Source organism: Mastigoproctus giganteus, chromosome 4 (assembly GCF_048544385.1).
Source record: "Mastigoproctus giganteus isolate SK-2022 chromosome 4, ASM4854438v1, whole genome shotgun sequence".
In the NCBI taxonomy this organism is placed as follows: Eukaryota; Metazoa; Arthropoda; class Arachnida; order Uropygi; family Thelyphonidae; genus Mastigoproctus; species Mastigoproctus giganteus.
The window spans coordinates 40306731-40329752 of record NC_143578.1 but is presented as its reverse complement, the minus strand read 5'-3'; the positions used below and the strand labels follow the sequence as shown (position 1 = coordinate 40329752).

The 23022-nt window shown below is 36.3% G+C and overlaps 1 protein-coding gene across 1 annotated transcript in view; it reads right to left on the bottom strand.

Annotated features, from left to right (window-relative positions):
- The window catches only part of LOC150086642 (BAI1-associated protein 3-like), a 478827-nt gene that overhangs the window by 186408 nt on the left and 269397 nt on the right, over positions 1–23022 (bottom strand). Inside the window, exons 9-12 of the mRNA XM_090372214.1 lie at positions 21518–21562; positions 13430–13507; positions 2981–3068; positions 2614–2820 (exon numbers count right to left, since the gene is read on the bottom strand). Of these exons, the coding sequence (XP_090228340.1) occupies positions 2614–2820; positions 2981–3068; positions 13430–13507; positions 21518–21562 (418 nt within the window). The remainder of the gene's footprint in view (positions 1–2613; positions 2821–2980; positions 3069–13429; positions 13508–21517; positions 21563–23022) is intronic.

Genomic DNA, 23022 nt, shown 5'->3' with positions numbered 1-23022 from the left:
CAACAGAATTTTAGTACCTCCTTGTCCCTGCTGGCAAAATCTTGTACACAATCTTGTACAGAAGGCGCAATGGTTTACATATATTAGTATTAGTAATCGCCATATGGTGCAAGGAAGCCTAAGAATTATGCTGCACCAGCCAAAAAAAAAAAAAGAAAAAGAGAGTAAAATAATAATAAAATTAAATAAAAAAAAATAATAATAGAAAATAGACAACCTATGCATTTCCCTCATTCTGTAGATAACTATCCAGCTCACATTTGAATTTCCCCAAACTGTCAGCCTCACCCATCCATGTAGGTAACGTATTCCAGTAATTTATAACTCACTGGCTAAAATAAAACTTCCTGCAATCTAGTCTAAACTTCTTCCTTGTAACTTAAATTTATGGCCCCTTGCTCTAGAATCATTTATAACTGTGAAAATTTTCATCCTTATTCATTTTACTTTTGCCGCTCAGAGCCTTAAACATCTCAATCAGGTCTCCTCTTAGTTGCCTAGTTTCCAAGCTGTGCAACCCACATATTCAAAGCCTTTCTTCATATGGACACCCTTTTGCCAATCTCACCAGGCGAGTTACCTGTCTTTGGACCCTTTCAAGAAACTCAGTCTTTTTTTAGGTGCAGTCTCCATACATGAACATAGTATCCAAGTGTGGTCTAACAATAGCCTTATATAATGGGATTATGACATCCTTATCTCTACTAGCAAATGTTCGATAAATCATTGATAGGACACCATGGGCTTTCCTTGCAACCTGTCTACAATGCTTGGAGAACTTCATGTCTGACTGTATCGAAACTCCCAATTCCTTTCTTCCACTACTGACTTTAGTTCAACTCCACCAAGGTATAAGTTAATTTGGGGTAACTGTTCCCCAGGTGTAATGTTTCCTATTTTGCTGAATTAATGCATAGCTGCCACTTTTCAATATCTGATCAAATTTCACTATTAATGTTGATTTATTTAATTTCTTGTAGATTAAAAAAATACTGAAGTGACCTCTAAACATTAAAATTTAACCATTTTACACTTTATATTACATATATAGATTTTTATACTTTCTATTACAGATATACAAATATGAAAATAAAAAAATAATAGAGAGGAACTAAGTGACATTTTCTAAATACAATATGAGATGTATGTTTACCTTTCATACTATGGTGTTTTTTTTTTTTTTTCTTTTTTCTTCTCCTCAAAAATATAAATTTAAGTTTAGAAAAGTAGGAACTCATCCTGTAGGAATATGATTTTTCTCTTGTTTGGGAGGGTTTAAATTTTAGGAGCCATTCACAAATTATATAATTTAAACTTTCTGAACACCTGCTTGCCCTGTAATACTTTGTAATAACATTTTTACATCCACCAAAATTTTTATGTCCCTCCCATTATAATGCAATAAAACACTCCAATTCAAGTCTCATTATTTATTACTTATGCAACCTGCCCTTCCAACGTAATTGCATCAAAACATTTTATCTGACCCCATCCCCTTGGCATTATACAATTTCTGAATAGTCTCTCACAGGGAAGTTCCAGCTATTCTATTATATTTTATGTTCCGTTTTATTTCCTTTATTAGAATATTTGTTACCAATAAGATATTAAAATTGTTTCTGTATTTAGATACACACAGTTCTTTTTTGGTGCATTTCCATAAGCAGCTACTAGCTTTGACATGTCCTCCAATGTCTGCTCCCTCTCTGTACACACATAACAATTCATCTCCCAATGGATGGAGTGTCATGAAATTTTATATCTAGCTCTCAGAAATATTCATTCAGCCATGACAAATTTCACCAAAATCAGACTAACGGAAATCCATCAATTCCACATATATATTTCAGATTATTTATATACTTTTTTTTTTAACATTTGATTATATTCAATGGATTCTTGTTAAAATTAATAATGTACTCACTTTGAATGATACATAAAAATATTTAATAAAAGTAATTTTAAAAACTTATTTATTCAAGAAAAAAATTTAATGCACTTGAAATGTAAAGCAATGTAAGCATTATCTGCAGAGAGATCCAAGGAAATAAATGTAATGACTTCCCCCCACCAAAAGATTATCCTAAAGTATGTTTCTTGCATGTTATGAATGAAACATACTTTGAAACATATTTATATTATCTCACACTGCACCTAAGATTGGATTTCCTTTGTTTTCCCATGATGATCTCCCAAAACATGAAGGATGAGCATCTCCTTGATATTACCTAGCTTGTGTTAGTGATATGTAGGCTTGTAATTCTTTTTGACTTGCTTCTAGTGTTCACATTAATACAATAGCTATAAGCACCAGTTTATAAATTTTTTATATCATTCTTTGTGAAATCTAACTTTGCCAAAAGCAGTATCTTTAAATATTTTAACATTTAAAGAAACTGCTTTAAATATTTTTATGTCCACCCTTAAGATTTTCATGATTGAAAAAATAATAAAATTATATACGTTAATAAAAATATTAAAGTTAAATATTAAAATATCATAGTGGTATTTTACCTTTGTTTAGAAAAATATTTCTAAAACTGCTCTTTATAAATATGAAAATAATTCTTACTACCAACCAAATCCAGAATAAAAGTACCCCATATAGTTAACCTTGTGCTTTGAAAGCTCATGTTGTATAAATATCCAAAGTAGCTGTTGATGTTCCACTACTTCTTTCCAGTTATCATCAAGATCTTTTGAACCACGATCTTCTCTTGTTCCCAAATGAAGCCTAAGATGAATCTGGCCCTGAATATTGGAACGATATGATCTTCCACGTAAAGGAAACCACTTATCCACTCCTGATGATGGAATATCCTATTGCAAATAGCAAGTGGCACTGTTATGGCTATATTTTCAAATGAACAAGTATTTTAAATATAACATGGATACAGATATTCCTCTAAAGATATATGAAAAACTCTCTCTCTGATCACAAACAAACATAAAATTGTACTAAATACAGTAACATTATTACCTCTAAAGTAATATTTATACATCCAAGGAAATCATCTACATTATCTCCAATGCTTGTTCGAGCAGACTGTGCTACTTCTTTAAAATACCTAATGAAAGAGAATTAATTATTCATTAATTATGCATTACTTATTATTTTATTTGTAGAAAGTTCAGAGTTATACTTCGTCAATAGCATTTTTCGAATGATTATCATCACTTCTGTGATACTGTCTTTTTATCCATTTTAGGAACATACAATGCACATACAGAAATGTGTAGTGTATGCTCTGCTTTGGAAGACCTTATGATTAGCAATTCACATAATCACTAGTAATTTAAACAATTTTTTTTCTTTTCATGCAAGTTATATAAATACTCACTTTCTTCTCTTAATGCATTAAATCTTACATTTATCAAATATCTCCTAAATTTTTGATCTATTATTAATTTTTGAAGCAAGATTATCAAAGTAAGGCCAATGAAAGTGAGACTTAGGGCAGAAACACACTATTATCATGTCACGTGAATCTTGTCATGTCTCTGTCACAGAGTAGTACTCTGTGGTCCCCGTAAATTGCAAACTCGGTCGGAGAAGAAACATCACTGTAACGTACGGTGGCCACATTAAAAATTTGATCTCGAGGTACTCATGCTTATGTTTGGGGTATTCATTCCTCGTTTAGGGGTACTCACATTATATCTTAAAAGAAAACCAAACAGTTTTAAATAACAACCATTTTATTCCTATATTTTGTTGAATTTTACAAGTTTGTGGAATGCAAAATTAGTCAAATTTTAATAAAACTAACTGAAGCATAGCCTGTGCTTTAATTTGTTTAATTTTATTGCAAGAGTTATAAACACTAAAGGAAACTTTTTATAAATATTAACATCAAATGTTTTAAATAATTGTTTATAATACATATTCAATACACCTGATTTATTTTATCGAAAAGAAAATATTTACCTTGCAATACTTTTTTTTGAGTGAATTTTCTTTAACAGTTTTTCATTTTTTTGTGCATTTGTGTAAAATTCTTTGCAAGACATTGTGATTGGTTTTCGGCAACATTTCTCCTTCAACATTCTTATTTCTATCCTTTTTCCATGCGTTAAACATTGGGCTAAATACTCACTCACTCATTGCATTTGAGACAAAGCAAAAACAAAATATTTTTTTCTGTATTACGTACTTCGTGCACATTTAAAATTTTTATCCAACCATCTGTGGTATTTTTGAGGTCTTTTGTCGCAATATTTCTACAGAATGATTTCAACAGAACATATTCTTCATACAGCAAACCGATATTGATATTGGGAATTTAAATTTAAAAAAAGTTTGTTGCCTGAACCTTAAACCATTACAACGAAATAAAAAAGAAGTCAAGTAGAATGTAAAAGGTTACACAGTAAGCATAATATAAATATTCTGTAACCCCTTTTGTAAATAGAATAAAATGTTGTTTTTTTGAGTCTTTAAGGGTTCATTTCAACAACAACTTTATCGTCAGTTAATTCTTTCTTCCTAAATAATCATCTCAACAGGTTGTTTTATGATTCCTGCTTTTTTCAAATTCCCCATTTCAAATGTTAAAAAAGGTGTATCTTGGAAATTTTATTATAATTCCAAAAGGGGTACGTCTGGCAACCTGTAACGTTGTATATGTGTCATTCTCTTTGAGGAAAGCTGAAGCAAAATGAATTGCCACAGTTCATCCTCCTCTTCAGATTTTGAAGAAGATTTTGAAAATGCATGTGCTTTTCCTATAGTCGAGAAAACAAAAGAGAGTACGCAATGGATAGAAGATATAAACTGGAATAGAACAGAAAAAGGCGATTTCCATCATTTACTGCAGGACTTAGAAGGAGATGTAAATCGTTTCAAAATGTACTTATGGATGAATAAAGAAGAATTTAATTTCCTATATAATCCGATTAAGGATGACATTCAAGGGCTGGTTTTTTTTTTTTTTTTAGGAGCATTAGCAACTAAGGCCATATTGCTCCGGGATATGCAGTGGTCATTTCCTGACCTTTCCGCATCCTCCGTATTTGGTGGTGACAGGCTCGAACCCTGGTCTAATCAAGAAGCGTGTGCTACACACTGCTGATCCTTCCCACCTGCCTACGGAGGCACCACATTCAAGGGCAAAATACGCAATTTCAAAATTCAGTCAGCGCTAGGGAAAAATTAGTTGTATGTTTAAGGAAAGTTGAAATACTACAAGTTTAATTTTGAATAAGGATTTATTCTGTAAAAATATGAAAAGAAAAAAAAAATTTAATGAAACTTAATTACAACGAAAAACTTCTTCTCAACCCTAAAAATTGAACTTGTAAGAAATTGTTATGTATGAGTTGTTCGAATTGAAATGATCGACTTGTTCGTCCTCTCAATTTGTAACTGGAATTCTGTTGATCTATTTTTTGTGCTCTAATGGTGCTCTCCACCGTTGTGATTAGCAATACACTAATTGTTAAATATAGCTCCCCCACATTTGACGCTAGGCATGTATACAAGTGAAGTCTCGTGAAGTAATAATAGTGTGTTTTCGCCCTTGACTACACTTATGATATTGTAGCACTGAGACATGACTCATTAAAAGTGTCAACAATACTGCTTATAACTACTGCTTATCACATGTGGACACTTAAAGAAGATAGAAGATGGCATGATGCTTATTAATCCACATAAGCTTGAAGGGCAGTAATAACTAACAGCATTGAAAGATCCAGAAGTGAAATTTACACACATACATTGTTCTAGTAAAGGATCACATTAAGGGTAGATGAACTGAATGACTGCTTGCTAGTAGAAGCTCTGAGGCACCATTTAGGTCAGTGCCACATATCTCTTTGAGAATACTTTACACCTCCCATTCCAACCAAATTCCTCAGCCAATAAAACATCCTCAACGTCTTTCTTGATCAACAACAAGAAAATCATTTGCTATTGATGGCTGCATGATAGATGTACACAAATTTGCTTTCATTAGCATTAGCATTAGTAGAGGTATATGATGTAAGAAAGCAAGCTTATACAGCATCAGCCAAAAAAAAAAAAAAAAAACTTCCACTTCACCCCTCCATTCGTTCGAAATGCCTGTCCAGCTAAGCCTTAAATTTATTTAGGCTATCAACTTCCAACAAGGGATGGAAGTCTGTTCCACCAACCAACTACCCGCTGGCTAAAGGTAAATTTCTGCACATCTATCCTACATCTGTCTTTCCTCGATTTGAATTTATGCCCTCCCAGGTGATTATTCTGAGCAACAGGAAGAATCCCATCAACATTGAACATGCTAAATCCATTCAAGGCTTTATACACCTCTACCAGATCACCTCGCCTGTGCCTAGTCTCCAGACACTGTAATTTGCAAAACTTAAGCCTTTCTTCGTAAGAGCAACCCTTTGTTCCATTCACTAATCTTGTTGCCCTTCTCTGTACTCGTTCCAGCAGCTCTACATCCTTCTTGAAATGAGGCCTCCAGACCTGTATATAGTACTCAAGGTGTGGCCTGACCATTGCCTTATACAAGGGAATAATCACCTCCTTATCCCTGCTAGAAAAATTTCTGTATATCATTGACAAGACACCATGAGCTACTCTTGAAGCCCGTCTGCACTGCTCAGAGAACTTCATATCTGCCTGCACAATTACCTCCAGGTCCTTTTCATTCTCTACCACTGTCAGTATAGTACCACAGAGTTGATACGTTGCTCTGGGGTTGCTGTTTCCCATATGTAGTACTTTACATTTGTCAATGTTAAACTTCATTTGCCACCTCTCAACCCATCTGCTCAACCCTTCCAGATCCTCTTGCAGCAGCATAGCATCAGTAGTATCCTTAACAACCCAGCCAACCATTGTATTGTCTGCAAACTTGGAAATTAAGCTTGATATACCGTCATCAATATTATTTATAAATACAGAAAACAATAATGGACCCAACACTGAACCCTGAGGGACTCCACTAATAACATTAGTCCACGATCAGCAGTGTCCATTGATTACCACTCTCTGTCTTCCCCCCCTCAACCACCCCTATATCCATAGCAGCAATTTGCCTCCAATGGCACACTGCTACAATTTCTGCAGCAGTCTTCCATGTGCAACAGTATCAAAAGCTTTTCTAAGATCCAAGTATATAATATCAAAGTTATTCCCTGCATCCAGTTCTTTTGTGACTGCATCATAGTATCAAATCAAATTGGTCAGGCAAGACTTCCCCTTAACAAAACCATGCTGTGTCCGAGCTATAACTGAAGTCTTGTCTAGATGATCCTGTAGTGCTTCTTTAACCAGTGCCTCCATTAATTTTCCTGGAACAGAAGTTAAACTCACAGGTCTATAATTACTTGTGTCAGCCTTTGATCCTCCTTAATGAATTGGGGTCATATTTGCACATCTCCAGTCTATGGGTACCCCCCCTGAGTCCAAGGAAGCTCTCATAATTATGGCTAAGGGTTTGCTTACTTTCTTTGCTGCCCCCTTTAATATAACTGGATAGATCCCATCCACCCCAAGGTGCCTTCCTTGTGTTTATCTTCAACAATTTCTCCTCCACTTTACTCTCAGTTATTACAAGATTCTCTAGCTTACTGCCAGAGTTGAATACACCTCTGGCATTCCCCTCGCTGACTAACTCCTCATGTGTGAATGTCCATGCAAAATATTCATTTAGTTTGTTAGCTACCTGAGCAGGATCATCAACAGTTGAACCATCGATATCAAATGGACCAATCTGATTCATCCCATTCCTTCTAGAGTTTACATAAGTAAAGAACTCTTTGCTGTTTTTCTTTGCATCCTTTGCCAAAGATTTCTCATATTCTGCCTTTGCCTGCCTAACCTCCTTTGTGACTTGGTTACAGACCATCTTATATCTATCATAGGCTTCTGTGTCATGTGTTAATTTATATGTATCCCATGCATTTTTCTTCTCTGCCATGTGTCTCATTAGTCCATCTGATATACATTTAGGCCTAAACCTTGAACAATATTTCTTAGTTGGTATTTCTTTTTTTTTTTTTTTTTTTTTTGGCTGATGCTGCATAAGCTTGCTTTCTTGCATCATATGCCTCTACTAATGCTAATGCTAACAGCTTCCAAGATAAGTTCTTTGAATGCTTCCCATTTTGAATTTGCTGTTGGTAACATCATCAGTTGGTCCCACTGTATAGAATTTAAATACTGTCTCAGACTATCGTAGTTGCCTTTACGAAAGCAATAACCCTTCCCTTTACACCCGATGGTAGTTACCTCTTTGAGTAAATCCCACTTCCGCACACTGTGATCACTGCCACCTAGTGGTTCCTTTATCTGCAGATTCTTAATGCATGAAGGATCACTACTGATAATCAAATGAAGTATATTACTCCCTCTAATTGCCTCCCGAACATGCTGATTTAGAAAACAATCATCCAATAAATCTACAAAAGCCTTGCTAGTGTGTGAGTGACCAACCACAAATTCCAATCAATATCTGGGAAATTAAAATCCCCCATTATAAGACTCTCTGATTTACTGGCCCACTCTATTTCCCTGTACATTTTCTTATTATACTCATCAGAGTCATTAGGCCTATAGCACACTTATACTCTCAATTTTTATCTCCCAGTGCTTGTGTCACACCAAACTGACTCGACACTGCACTGTCCAGCGATGTCAACTGGCTTTGTTTGTTTACTTGATTTTTAAGAGCATTAGCAACTAAGGCCATATTGCTCTGGGAATATGCAGTGGTCATTCCCTGACTTTTCCCGCATCCTCCGTATTTGGTGATGACGGGCTCAAACCCCAGTCTAATCAATAAGCATGTGCTACGCACTGCTGCACCTTCCCACCTGGCTACAGAGGCGCCGTCGACTGGCTTCACTTCTTTGGATATTATGTGTTTCTTAACTAATAGCATAACCCCTCCTCCCTTCCTATCCTGTCTATCCTTTCTGTAGACGTACTCCCCAAATTCCAGTTCTGCATTCCTTATATCTGTGTGACACTACGTCTCTGATATCCCAACAATATCCGCCTTTGATGCTTTGAGCAATACCTCAAATTCATCAAATTTATTTACCAAACTCCTAGCATTGGTGTACACGCAAGTATACATGCACCTGTTCCTATTCTTAGCTACCCTAACACAACCCGTGTGTTTACTTGTACCACAATGACTCCCTGCAGTCTCTGAAATATCCTGCATCTTGTTTTCCATGCTTCTGCTCATTCCGATAGAAGCAGTGCAAGAATCACTTTTACCTCTGCCAGTGGCTACTGTTAATCTATTAGTCCTTGTATGCCCCAAGCTAGCAGTTTTCCGACCCACCTAACACTGCCTTGATAGCATCAGCAAATTTTCTTGAACCCTTTCTATTTAAGTGTATCCCATCCCTGTAGAAGCAGTCTCCCTTGTTAACAAGTACAGACCAGGCTGAAAAATATTCTACCCCTTGAGCCTTGCACAATCTTTCCAGGGCTGAATTGATCGACAAGGCTCTCATCATACACTGCTCAATGCTGATGGGATTCTTTCTCTCGCTCAGAATAATCACCTGAGAGGGCATAAGTTCAAATTGAGGAAAGACAGATGTAGGATAGATGTGCGGAAATTTGCCTTTAGCCAGCGGGTGGTTGGTTGGTGGAACAGACTTCCATCCCTTGTCATGGAAGTTGATAGTCTAAATAAGTTTAAGGCTCAGCTGGACAGGTATTTTGAACTTACAGAGGGGTGAAGTGGAAGTGGTTTTTTTTTTTTTTTTTTTTTTTTTGGCTGATGCTGCATAAGCTTGCTTTCTTGCATCAAATGCCTCTATTAATGCTAATGCTAATGCTAATGCTAATATACTTCCTCCTATCGTTTGTTGTTTGTTTGTTTGTTATTTGGTTTTTAGGAGCATTAGCAACTAAGGCCATATTGCTCCGGGATATGCGGTGGTCATTCCCTGACTTTTCCCGCATCCTCCGTATTTGGTGATGACGGGCTCAAACCCCAGTCTAATCAATAAGCATGTGCTACGCACTGCTGCACCTTCCCACCTGGCTACAGAGGCGCCGTCGACTGGCTTCACTTCTTTGGATATTATGTGTTTCTTAACTAATAGCATAACCCCTCCTCCCTTCCTATCCTGTCTATCCTTTCTGTAGACGTTGTACTCCCCAAATTCCAGTTCTGCATTCCTTATATCTGTGTGACACTACGTCTCTGATATCCCAACAATATCCGCCTTTGATGCTTTGAGCAATACCTCAAATTCATCAAATTTATTTACCAAACTCCTAGCATTGGTGTACACGCAAGTATACATGCACCTGTTCCTATTCTTAGCTACCCTAACACAACCCGTGTGTTTACTTGTACCACAATGACTCCCTGCAGTCTCTGAAATATCCTGCATCTTGTTTTCCATGCTTCTGCTCATTCCGATAGAAGCAGTGCAAGAATCACTTTTACCTCTGCCAGTGGCTACTGTTAATCTATTAGTCCTTGTATGCCCCAAGCTAGCAGTTTTCCGACCCACCTAACACTGCCTTGATAGCATCAGCAAATTTTCTTGAACCCTTTCTATTTAAGTGTATCCCATCCCTGTAGAAGCAGTCTCCCTTGTTAACAAGTACAGACCAGGCTGAAAAATATTCTACCCCTTGAGCCTTGCACAATCTTTCCAGGGCCGAATTGATCGACAAGGCTCTCATCATACACTGCTCAATGCTGATGGGATTCTTCCTCTCGCTCAGAATAATCACCTGAGAGGGCATAAGTTCAAATTGAGGAAAGACAGATGTAGGATAGATGTGCGGAAATTTGCCTTTAGCCAGCGGGTGGTTGGTTGGTGGAACAGACTTCCATCCCTTGTCATGGAAGTTGATAGCCTAAATAAGTTTAAGGCTCAGCTGGACAGGTATTTTGAACTTACAGAGGGGTGAAGTGGAAGTGGTTTTTTTTTTTTTTTTTTTTTTTTGGCTGATGCTGCATAAGCTTGCTTTCTTGCATCAAATGCCTCTATTAATACTAATGCTAATGCTAATATACTTCCTCCTATCGTTTGTTGTTTGTTTGTTTGTTATTTGGTTTTTAGGAGCATTAGCAACTAAGGCCATATTGCTCCGGGATATGCGGTGGTCATTCCCTGACTTTTCCGCATCCTCTGTATTTGGTGGTGACGGGCTCGAACCCCGGTCTAATCAAGAAGCGTGTGCTACGCACTGCTGCTCCTTCCCACCTGGCTACGGAGGCGCCTCCCTCCTATCATGTCTGATCAGAATTGCAGACACTTTCAAATTCAACCCTAATTCGCGGCTTTTTTCCAACAGTGACCTGTACTTGTTAAGTAATTCTGCCGGGCTCCTACTCTTAATATCATTAGTGCCAACGTGTACAACCATATCACCTTTTGTGCCCTTAAAAGATGATATCTGCTCTACAACGTCATCAATCTTTGCCCCTGGCAGACATACCCTGGTCCTGTTCCACCTATCCTTTTTACAAAGCATGTTCCCCGTTTCCCTGACAATAGAGTCAATTGTCAGGAAAACGGGGCAATTCAGCCAGAGAGTAACTGATTGATCTGGTACTGTGGAGTGGGTAGCTGAATAAGTTTAAGGAAGAATTGGACATTTTTTTTGGCTGATTCTGTATAAGCTTTCTTCCTTGAATCATTTTCCACTACTACTGCTAAAATAATAATAATAATAAAATAATAATAATAATTAGAGTGAATATTTATCAAAAATCCAATCAGAAATTTTAATAAATTATAAAAAAAAATTAAAAAAATGTTAAAAATCCTAAAATACTAAAAAACAAATAAAAAATCAATATAATAATTTCTATATCTATTTATGTATATCATTTGATCGAATTTCATCAACTTTAGATTTGAATTCGGAGAATTTTGGCTTTTGTAAGCCAAAATTTGGCAACAGTAGTTTGCAAAATTTTGTCAAGACAAGTCCATGCTTGTCTGAAACAATGTTTCAAACAAGCATGGACCTTTTACAGCATAGACCTTTACCACCCACGTCCACGAGCGGGTGGATGCGAGTGGTAAATGTGTTATGATATGGACGTGCTAATCACTGATTGGCTCAGATTGTTAATGTCACATGAACAGTGAATGATACACAGTACAGTATGATGCCAATAATTTTTGTCTGACAATTTTAAACCTTTCAATTTATAAAAAAAATTGCAAAAATAAATATATAAAAATAAAAATGGCTTTGTGGTTAGTGACCACTATTGTGCATCGGCACAAACCAGACCAGCACAAAATGAGGGCCATCTGTATATTATGTACACTGTTTAGCTTTTATTGGGATAACAGATAAGAAATAGTTGAAAATAGTTGTTGAGTTTATAATTTTATTATTTATTCTGACACTATGCTGGATAATAAGAACAAATACATCTTTAGCAACAACAATCTTGTTATTCAAAGAAAATTCAAATTACGTCATTTCTTTTAGGAGGGAAGTTATATATTACCAATAAAAACAGGTGTCGGTCTCAACTAAAATGTACATTACAAAATAAATTATTTATTTACTAAAAAGGAGTTTAGGGCTAAAAGCCTCAGACTACAGAGAACTTTACTAGATGACCAAGTTAGTGCAAAGCAGTGGCGTATCTAGGTATCACATCATAAGGGGGGTATGGCAACCAGGTCCAGGTAACATCGTAAGGGGGGCATGGCAACCAGGCGTTTGATTTTTTTTTAGAAAGCCTCTTGCGTTCTGTTTCTTTAATTTCAAATTTTGGTTAAGGGAGCATATGCCCGCTCTGCCCACCCCTGGATACACCTCTGGTACAAAGCATCATATTAGTTTGTAGTAAATCATCGAAGTAGGTAAAATGGCATCGTTTTGTTACATCTCATATTATGAATGCCTTCGCAAGGAATTGGACATGATATTGCACTACTTCAAATAAGCAACGCTTTGCCAATAGAGAAGACTAATGTTACTTATTTTCGGCAGATACTGCCACCCAGACAGCATCGTTTCAAAGCTTGGTGGCTTCTCATCAGTGGGTAGGTAGGTATCCCAGTGATACAATGAGTGACAACCCAGTTATAAAGTTATGTCACTCATTGTATCACCAGGATACCTACCTTCCCACCAATGAGAAGCCAACAAGCTTCTAAATGGTGCCATCTGGGTAGTGGTATCTGATGAAAATAAGTAACATTAGTCTTCTCTACAGGCGAAGTATTGCTTATTTGAGGTGGTGCAATATCACAGCAACTCATTGTGAAGGCATTCACAACATGAGATGTAATAAAAAAGGATGCCGCTTTACCTACTTCGGTGATTTACTATGAACTTGTTTGTCTAGTAATTTATTTACTTATTACACAAACAAAGGGGGGATATGAGCTCCAGTACACATCAGTGTGTATTATGTCTGTGGAAGTGTGCGTATGTGTGTGTGTGTGTTCATACTTCTACAATAAATATTAGTCAACTAACCTGCCTAATCCTTTGAGACCAGAAACTTCATTCAGTTTCCTAGCTGCATCAAAAACTGAAGTTTCATCATCATGGTCCCTGAAAAATAAGAATAAGAGAATAGCTGAGTAATATGAAGTTATTCTGAACCTAAACAAGTGAGACTTTAAATGGATAAAAAAACACAATAAATTTTTCATGCTAGTTTCTGACTTCATTAAATACCCACATACTTTTCTTTTATACAGGTAAATATTGCCACAATTTCTATTCCCCATATACTAGTTCAATTTTTTCCTGAAGTAAGCACAATTTTTTTTAAAATACCATTGCTAACTGTAGTCATCATGTGTGTTTTTCAACATTCATATGGGCTGATTAAAAAAGATGCCTGAAATTATGCAATCATTGTACAGTCTTATAATGTTGTGGCTTAGTAGACTTAAAAGGTAGCACAGTGGTTAAAATTGCTGTCCTTCTGCACCAAATGGAAAAGGTATGAGTTCAGGTACATCAAGACAAGAGGAACATTTATAAGCTTTTTATCAGACTGTGGCCCAGCTAGCCAGTCTCAGGCAATGATTGCAGGCCCACCCAAGAACCTTTGGCTTTTCATTAAGGCAAAAGGGTAAGCTCACCATAAAGGACTTCAGGACAAAAGTATCCATGTGCTAGTCAAAGAATTTTCAGCTCCAAAAATGGAGATGTTGATGAATTTTCTGTTTTACTGACCTAACTGTCATATTAAATCATACACTATAAGTAGCTTTATAGTCCTAGTCATGACTGTTATTTTATTTTCTGATTTAGCCAAAGATTTTGTAGGTTACTACTTAATATATATAGAACCTTTGTATCATTTGAATCTTATCACTATTGTTACAGTTATAGAGTGAATAGTAGGGGAATTGTGTCTCCATAGCCGAGTGGTCATGAGCGGGAGTGCAGCAGCTCATGCTCTTTGAGTAGACCGGGGTTCAAGCCCATGACTGCTAAATACGGTTGATCTGCCAACCTGCACTGGACCAGCATGGCAGATTATGGTCCATTTTCCCTCAGCATGAATTGTTGAGGAGGCTTCCATCCTGCAATGGGTTGGTGATGGCTGCAGTTTACCCTTTTTTTAGTAGGGGAATTCAAATTTTTTAATTGTGGTAAATAGGTAGTTCTAAAGTTTTAATCACTTAGATTGGATAATTTTCTTCTATATTATAATTAATTTATAACTTTCAAGTGTAATGGTATAGCCTAATACATATAACCAGTGGTGAGCTGTGAATATTTTAAGAATGGGCTTGTAAGAACTATTCTTACAAATATATATTAGGATATTAAAATTTATAATTTTTTTGAAAATAACTAATGTTTAAAAACAGACAAGCACTCAGCAGAATTTGCTTGCACTGTATACTTTTCAATAGGGACCGGACTAGCATAGCAGCAGGAGGGGAGCTGACCGATAAGTAGTACAATGGGTACGGCAGTTTTGATGTGGTTCTTGTTTACAGAATGTAGGGCTGTGGCCAACTTACGGCAGCAGGGGACAAAAGAACGCCCACACCCTAGAATGGTTTCAGACTCCATCCAAAGGGAAGACCCGAGATCAGAGAGCACACCGTGTTCGAGTGATAAACAAAGTACAAACGGGCTGACACAGAAAGCACTCTCAACAATTTCAGGGGCGGTGTCTCGAAAGGAAGCGTGACTGAAAGGTAAGTGGTAGCGGACAGTCTCAGATAAAATTCTAGTGATGATGTAGCACCCAGATGCTCTCATCACAAAGAAGGGAGTTTGACCTACCAGAATCTGGTAAAAAACAAAGGAATAAGTAGAGAACGAATGAAAAAGAAGATAGTGATGGAGGACTACCAAATGATTGGACGAAAAATAAGGGAGTTAGGGAAACAAAAAGGTGAGGTAGAGGGAGCAGACAGAGCCCAAGAGAGACAGTCCCGAAACCTGAAAGGAAAGGATCCAGAGGAGAATCCCGGGGAGAGGCGCGGGAGAGTGGCGGAAAGATATTTTGGGAGTGCGGGAAATGCATACGGAAAGTCCGATCATGATAGTTTAGTGGGTAAAGGTAATAGCAAAAGGCAGAATGATCAACGTAAGGAAAGCCAGTTCGAGCTTTTAACGGAAGGCTGGAGAAAGTCCTGAGTGTGAGAAGATCGACGTGGAGGCAGAAAAGAGCCGTAAGCCTAGTGGATCAGCTGAAGCCCAAGCCGGAGAGGAAGCACCTGTGAAGGACCGGAAATCAACTACTCTTCCAGGTAGAATGGGAAGAGACCAAGTAAGTCAGTTTAATGGATTTTACTAATGAGAACTGTGTTATAAATAAATCCATGGGATAGAAATTGGACAGGACTGTTTGAGAAGTATTGTAACGTGATGACTACTATATTGTAAGGATAGGAATAGGATATAATAGAAATATAGAGAGAGAAAGACAGTGAGTGAGTACGTTACTCATCTGTGTTTAGAGGTATTGGTATGAAACTTCAAGAATTGTGTTAAAAGTAAAAGAATTGGTATCATGAATTGTCTAATTGCTATTAACAGAGTGAATTGTATTCAGTAGAAATTTCCTCCTTAGAGTATGTAAGAAAGAGTGAAAATTTATTGGAGTTATTCAGTATATGTTGAAAAGGATATATATATATATATATATGACTCTATAAAAGTGTATAGGATAGAATATTTAAGATTTTGTATTGAGAACATAGTGGAAGTTTATGAATTGTTTAAGTAGAGTGATTAAGGGAGGACACCATTTCATGTATAATAATAATTACTGTGTTGTAAAATTATGATATCATGAATAATTTAGAATGTGTAAATAATTGTTGTACAAATGGTAAATAAATAAAATAAAGTCCTCAGTACTTGGATGTTCTGATTAATAAACAAGATAAAATTAATGGAAATAATATATTATGCAGCAGGTAGCATGTGGGCCTTGGAAGGGAAGTGAGGACCCCCTGTTTAAAGGAATAAAGAAATAAAAAGAACAGCCGTGGTTCGAAGGTAATGGGGGAAAGAAAATAGCAAGGGATAGATAATAGATCTATATAAATAAAATAAGAGAGAAGAATAACTAATCAATATTATTCTCCCCCCCACCAAAATTTTCAAGCCATAGCCGGGATAAGAAAACCCCATTCCCACAATTGGCGAGCCAGTTTGTTAATTTTATGACATAAATCACATAAACCCCGTTTGCACAGGCTCGCAGTTTTGCCAACTGATGTCACCAAATGACGGAAGCCTGACGTAGTAGTAGTAGTGGTGGCATGTGATGCAAGAAAGCAAGTGTATGAGCTTATGCAGCATCAGCCAAAAAAAAAAAAAAAAAAAAATCACACCATTCCCTCCAAATGCCTGTCCAGTTGCTCCTTAAATTTATTCAACCTATCGACTTCCACAACGACAGATGTTAGTTTGTTCCAGCAATTAACCACCCGCTGGCTAAAGGCAAATTTCCGCACATCTATTCTACATCTGTCCTTCCTCAATTTCAATTTATGCCCCCTTAGGTTTGTAATCTGAACAGGTGGAAGGATCCCATCAGAATTCAGCATGATCAACCCATTCAAGGCCTTATACACCTCAATCAGATCACCGCACAGGTGCCTAATCTCCAGCCACTGCAATTTGCAGAACTTAAGCCTCTCTTGGTAAGAGGATCCCTTCATTCCCCTCACCAATCTTGTTGCCCTTCTCTGTACACGCTCAAGTAAATCTACATCCTTCCTAAAATGAGGCCTCCAGACCTGTACGCAGTACTCAAGGCATGGCCTGACCATTGCCTTATACAGAGGGACAATCACCTCCTTCTCCCTGCTAGCAAAATTCCTATATATCATTGACAAAACCCCATGACCTGCCCTGGCAGCCTGTCTGCATTGCTCAGAAAACTTCATATCTGACTGCACAATTACTCCCAGGTCTTTTTCATTTTCTACCACACAGTTGGTACGTTTCTCTGGGGTTACTTCTACCCATATGCAGTACTTTGCATTTGTCAAGGTTAAGCTTCAGTTGCCATTTCTTAGCCCATCTGCCCAAATTATCTAGATCCTGTTGCAGTAGCACACTGCCATTACTGTCATTAACAACCCTGCCAACCTTTGTATCATCTGCAAACTTCGACATTAAGCCTGATATACCTTCATCAATATGACGTCACCGGTGTCAGGCTTCCACCAGAGGCGCTTCCCACGTTCGCACTATCAGTCAGCGCCGAGCACTCACTAGTAGCGTGATTAGAGTGCGTGATGCATTTTTTGTGACCGGTATGATATCTGGAGTCAGTCTGTTCGTTCCCCCCCACTTTATGATAATACCTGGATACGATAGTATCTCGAGTTCTAACTTTTTAGAATAGTATGACGGCACAATCATACTTACTTAAGAAAGTATGATTGTGCAACAATACAAGTATTTGTCATATAAAAATAAATTTTTTCTGTTTATACTCCGGGACGATGAAACAGTCAGAGGAGTTCACAAGGTACAGAATACACAAAACGGCACCGTATTTAGCAGTCACGGGCTTGAACCCTGGTCATTCAAGGCACGTGTACTTATGCACTGTTGCGCTTGACCACTTGGCTGCACGGCCAATGTGACTGCAACAATACAAATATTTGTCAACAATAATTTTTTCTTCTGGCATTAATTTTTGTAACATTCAATTGTTAAATTCCCTGAACAGCTGCATATGTCGTTTCAACTATAAGATTGGTATTTCGATCGACGCTGTTTTCTAGACATTTAGATACATTGCACTCGCAAGTATACATCTCTTACTTTAGTTGTCATAAATCCATTGTATCTTGTCTTCCAGAAATTGTGGCGGGTGCTCGGCACACACGCCACTTTTTTTTTATTCATCTCTTTTTTTTAACAACTAAGGAAATATATTGGATACAATTTTTTTTTCATGATAAAATTTTAATATTGCATATATTTTCCATATCACAAATAACAAAAACTATCACAAAACATTCTACAATATAAAAACAAATATTACATAAAAAACAAACTCTTCTAGAAAAGGTACACAAAAATTATAGATTACATGAAAAAAATTATTATGCAAATATTCCAGAAAAATTTATTTTGAAAATTGCCATATACAGTTTACTTCTTTATTTATATTTGTTGTCGATCTTATGCTTTGCTGAATAGCTGAGTGATGATTTGACGTAATGATCCGGATAAAATTGAAGCAATGGTTTTCCATTTAGATGTATGGTCTTCATAATCTGCAATGTGTTCATTTGTCACAATATTATTCATTATTCATTACACTGAAAGCTTTGAATGGTTTCAAAGATATTTCTAGCTTTCTTAATGGAAGAGGGAATTTCACTCGATTTTAAAGATTAACTGTCTTCGACAAAATCCCTAAAATCATTAATTATTATTTCATATTTTATCAGAAAACTTAAATTTCTTATTCGTTTTTGACCGTCTTGCCCCAGAGAACAAAGCGGGATATCCCTCTAACCTTCAATTGCCGTCCGCAAGCTACAAGCTGCCCAAACAAATCCCAGAAAAAAATATATTCCCGGTAAAAATGTTCCATTTTCTTGTTATTATTATAAGATTATTTAAGTAGGTAAAACTCCAGATTAGTGATTGACAGGTGCCACTCACTGGTTTCGCCGCTCACTATCCTCCTACGTTGATATGCCTAGGGTGTTTTCCCCCACTTGACAATGTTTTCAAATCGCGAACTGGTTTGCCGATTTTAAAACAGCTGGATAGGGGGGAAAACACCCTACCTCAGCTAAAACCCCTCTGAAAAGGACACAAATCAATCAGAAAGAAAACGCCTTCACCGAATCACAAAATTTGACCATACAATCAATCCGTTCTATGACAATGCATACTGCACGGAGACAAGTGTTACCCAAATAATGGAGTTTAGCCTTTAAGTATTATTAAGATTATTTAAGTACATTAAGATTAAATAAATTTTCTGTTTATACTCTGGCACGGCAACCAAGTCAGTAGAGTTTACAATAAATCGTCAATACAAATATTTACCGTATTTAGTAGTCACGGGCTTCAACCCCGGTCCACTCAAGGAACGTGTGCTATGCACTCTCGCTTCTGACCACTCGGCTATGTCAGGCCTTTTATTATAATACTTAAACGTTTGATTATAATTTGTATAATTTTTTTCAAATTTAAATTTGTGATTTGGATATAATTAAACTGTGATTACTGTCAGTAATGTGGTGTTTGTCAAATAATTGTACACTGTCAGTATTTTAGCATTTAAATATAAATATTTAATTTTGTTTTCTCATACTGTCGCCTGCAAGCTGCCCATCGTGGCCCGAACACACAACGGATCTTTATGCAGTAGTTTCCACATCAAGTACTTTAGCAATAATCCTTAATTGGAGACATAATGCATACAGTTTTGTTTTGTTTTTTAATTATTGTCTGCATGCCATTATATTTTGGAACATTTTCTTCGCAGTGAAAACCTCGACACGGTTTCCAAATCTGCCAACATTTCATCTACGGAAACTTTACCTCAAAGTTTCTCATTCATCCCCGTCCCCTCGACGTCGCTACCGTCACTAGTTCTTTGAATACTGTGCAAAATATCGGAATCACCAGGATATTCAGCTACTGTGACCAGGTAAATATAGACAGAATAAATTTACTGAAACGCGTGGATCACTCACTTCTCCGAAAAACATATGACTTCTTGTCTTCTTGTCGGAGTAAAGGGGAAACCATAACACAGGTTGACCTGAGGCTATTATCCGTGTCGGGAATATTTTTAATCCTCTGACTAGATAAATGAATGTGGCTCCATTGGTTTTACGGACACTACTAACATTGTGGAATGGTAATCCCTTTCATCCTTAATTCACACTTTCTAATTGCCTAAAGGCCAGAAGTGAGAACAATGCGTACAAAGTTGTCTCTTGTAATTTGTTGTTCTACGGAAATTGTTTTAAATGTTTCCGTAGAAACCAAGGGAAATTCAAAAAAATTCGCTATGTAAAATAATTCGTAGTTAACTGTAATTAACTCAAAAATGAAGCTATTTTAAAATACATAAGTGGTCGATTGTGCCATTAAAATGTTGCGGATGGGGCCATGCTTGCCCCACCATAATTCCAGCTCTGGATACTTAATAATTAAATTTAAGATTTCGTTTGTAAAATAAATAATCGTTTCAATAATGGGCTCACAAATTTAAAAAAAAAATAACAATGGGCTCTCGCGAGCCTGCTGTAGCTCACCACTGCATATAACGCAAACTTGGTAGCATGGTAGTATTATTGCTGCATAACTGGTTATCAATAAGAATATTTGAATTTTAATTATGTGTAATTAATAATGTAAAATTCATACATAACTGATGCACAGTGTTATTACTGCATTAGATATATTTGATTAGTGTAGTATTTTTTAATTATATTGAATCTGAACAAAAATCATACCTCAGACCAGAGCAACAAAGGAAAGGGTTTGAGCAAGTGAGAATGCTGTCACTCTGGGGAGAACTGAGGGGGGGCGGTTTTCCTCTGAATTACAGCCTTATGAAATGCATGGTTTGTTTGATGTTTGCAGAGTTTTCAGGAATGGGCCATGATATTTCCAAGGGGTATGTCTCTGTGTGTGCTCAATTTAAGGAGTGTGAGGATATTATGCACCACCTCAGAGTTGTTATGGGCCTTTATGAGAGCCTGGGGGGCATCAAGCTCTCAGCTGCCCACATCAACATCAGAGCTTGCACTTGTGGAAACTAACAGCATAAATAAATTTAAGGAAGAACTAGACAAACTATTGGAGGGAAGGAATAGGTGAAAGGGAGGCGTGTGTGTGTTTTTTTTTTTTGGCTGATGCTGTATAAGCTTGCTTTCTTGCATTTGCCACTACTAATGCTAAAATACACATAATACACTGATGCTGCACAGCCTTAGCTGCTTTGTCATAAAAACAAAAAATAATATGACCTTCTTAAAATGCATTTAAAAAAAAAAAACTGAATTTTTATTCATCTTTAAATTAGCACACTACAAACACAAAAATATATTGGAAAGATTTCAAAATGTAATGAGCTCATTTACTTACCAGATATCTAAGTGCAGCCTGTCACTGTGAATATCATCAATGTCTCTGAAACAAATAGAAATATATAATTAACTGCAGCTAATATTATTATAAATTTTAAGGTGTGAGTACTTAACCCAAAAGCAACTGCATATTAAAAGAAGGTTAGTAGTGTTGGCAGACTACTGTTAACCCTTCTGATTACACTGGTCTGCAAAAAAAAAAAAAAAAAAAAAAAAAAAAATTTTTTTTTTTGCTCCCTGTTAAATTTCAAGGTGATTTTTGTAATTTTGACATTGCTGAATTCAAATATGGCACCCATATTGCTGTAACACCCACCACTTTTAAGGGAGAAGGGATTAAAGTCAAAAGCTACTTCTAGTAAAAAAGATTTCATATATTTTAAGAAAATGTTGTACTAAATATAGTACATACAGTACTAAATATTGAACAATGGGTCTGTTAACCTTATTTTATTTATACAAATGTTTATCTGATATCAAAACACTTATTTTGTTGCTTTTTGCCTAATCATCCATTGGTGTCTCCTATACAAGGTTCCACCAGTAGTCTGCCAACGTATTTGGACTTCATTTTCCCTGGTATCTTTTTTCCATTTGAGAAATATCTTGGTCGGAAACTGCTTCCAAGTTTTCAAGAAAAAAGTTTAAACTGGAACATAGGAAATGAAGCTTTAACAACATGTTGCATCCCAACACTCTGTAAGAAATAGTTCATCCACAATTTCGCTGCAATTTTGTGATTTCACATTGCCTAAAATGTTTGGGCAGATGTTTTTGAATGCCTTCCAGACTCTTATTTTTGAAGTATTTAATTTTTAGTGAATTCCTCATCTTGGAATAGCAGTTTGATTTCAGTACCCTTTGACTTCTGTAGCCTCTGCAAACGGATACGTTTTCCTTAAGATTTTATAGTATTTTTGATTAGTTAATGTATTAATTTGTGTTTTACAAATAGATTAAATAGGCTTAGTAGCATCTGTTAGTGTATTTTTTAAATTTAGCTAGTGACATTGTAAGTTACAACTCACTACGCGTACCACTATCATATTGGTGTATTGGCTGGAATATAGTAGCGTAACCAGCAGCGCAGAAAAAAAGTAGGGTTTTAATTGTAATAAATAAGTATTTTGAAGGTTTTAATCACTTTTTGGGCATATATCTTTTGTATTTTGCTAAGGATATAACTAATTTAACATTGTGAACATTGTGTTATAACATAACTTGATAACGTATATCTTGAACTTGATAGCTAAGGTATAATGTAAAACTATATAATGGAATATGTATTACTGCATTAGCTTAGTATAGTATTTTATAGTCAAGTATAGTAAAAAAATTAATCGATTAAATTTAATATTAATTTTAATTTTCATTAATTAATTTATTAATTATTAATTTTCATTGTTAATTAATTAAATCATATTTAAATGGGAATCATGCCAAAGAGAATAGAGCAGCAAAGCAACTCTAGTCTGGAGCAAGTGCTGTGGTTTGGGACTTGGG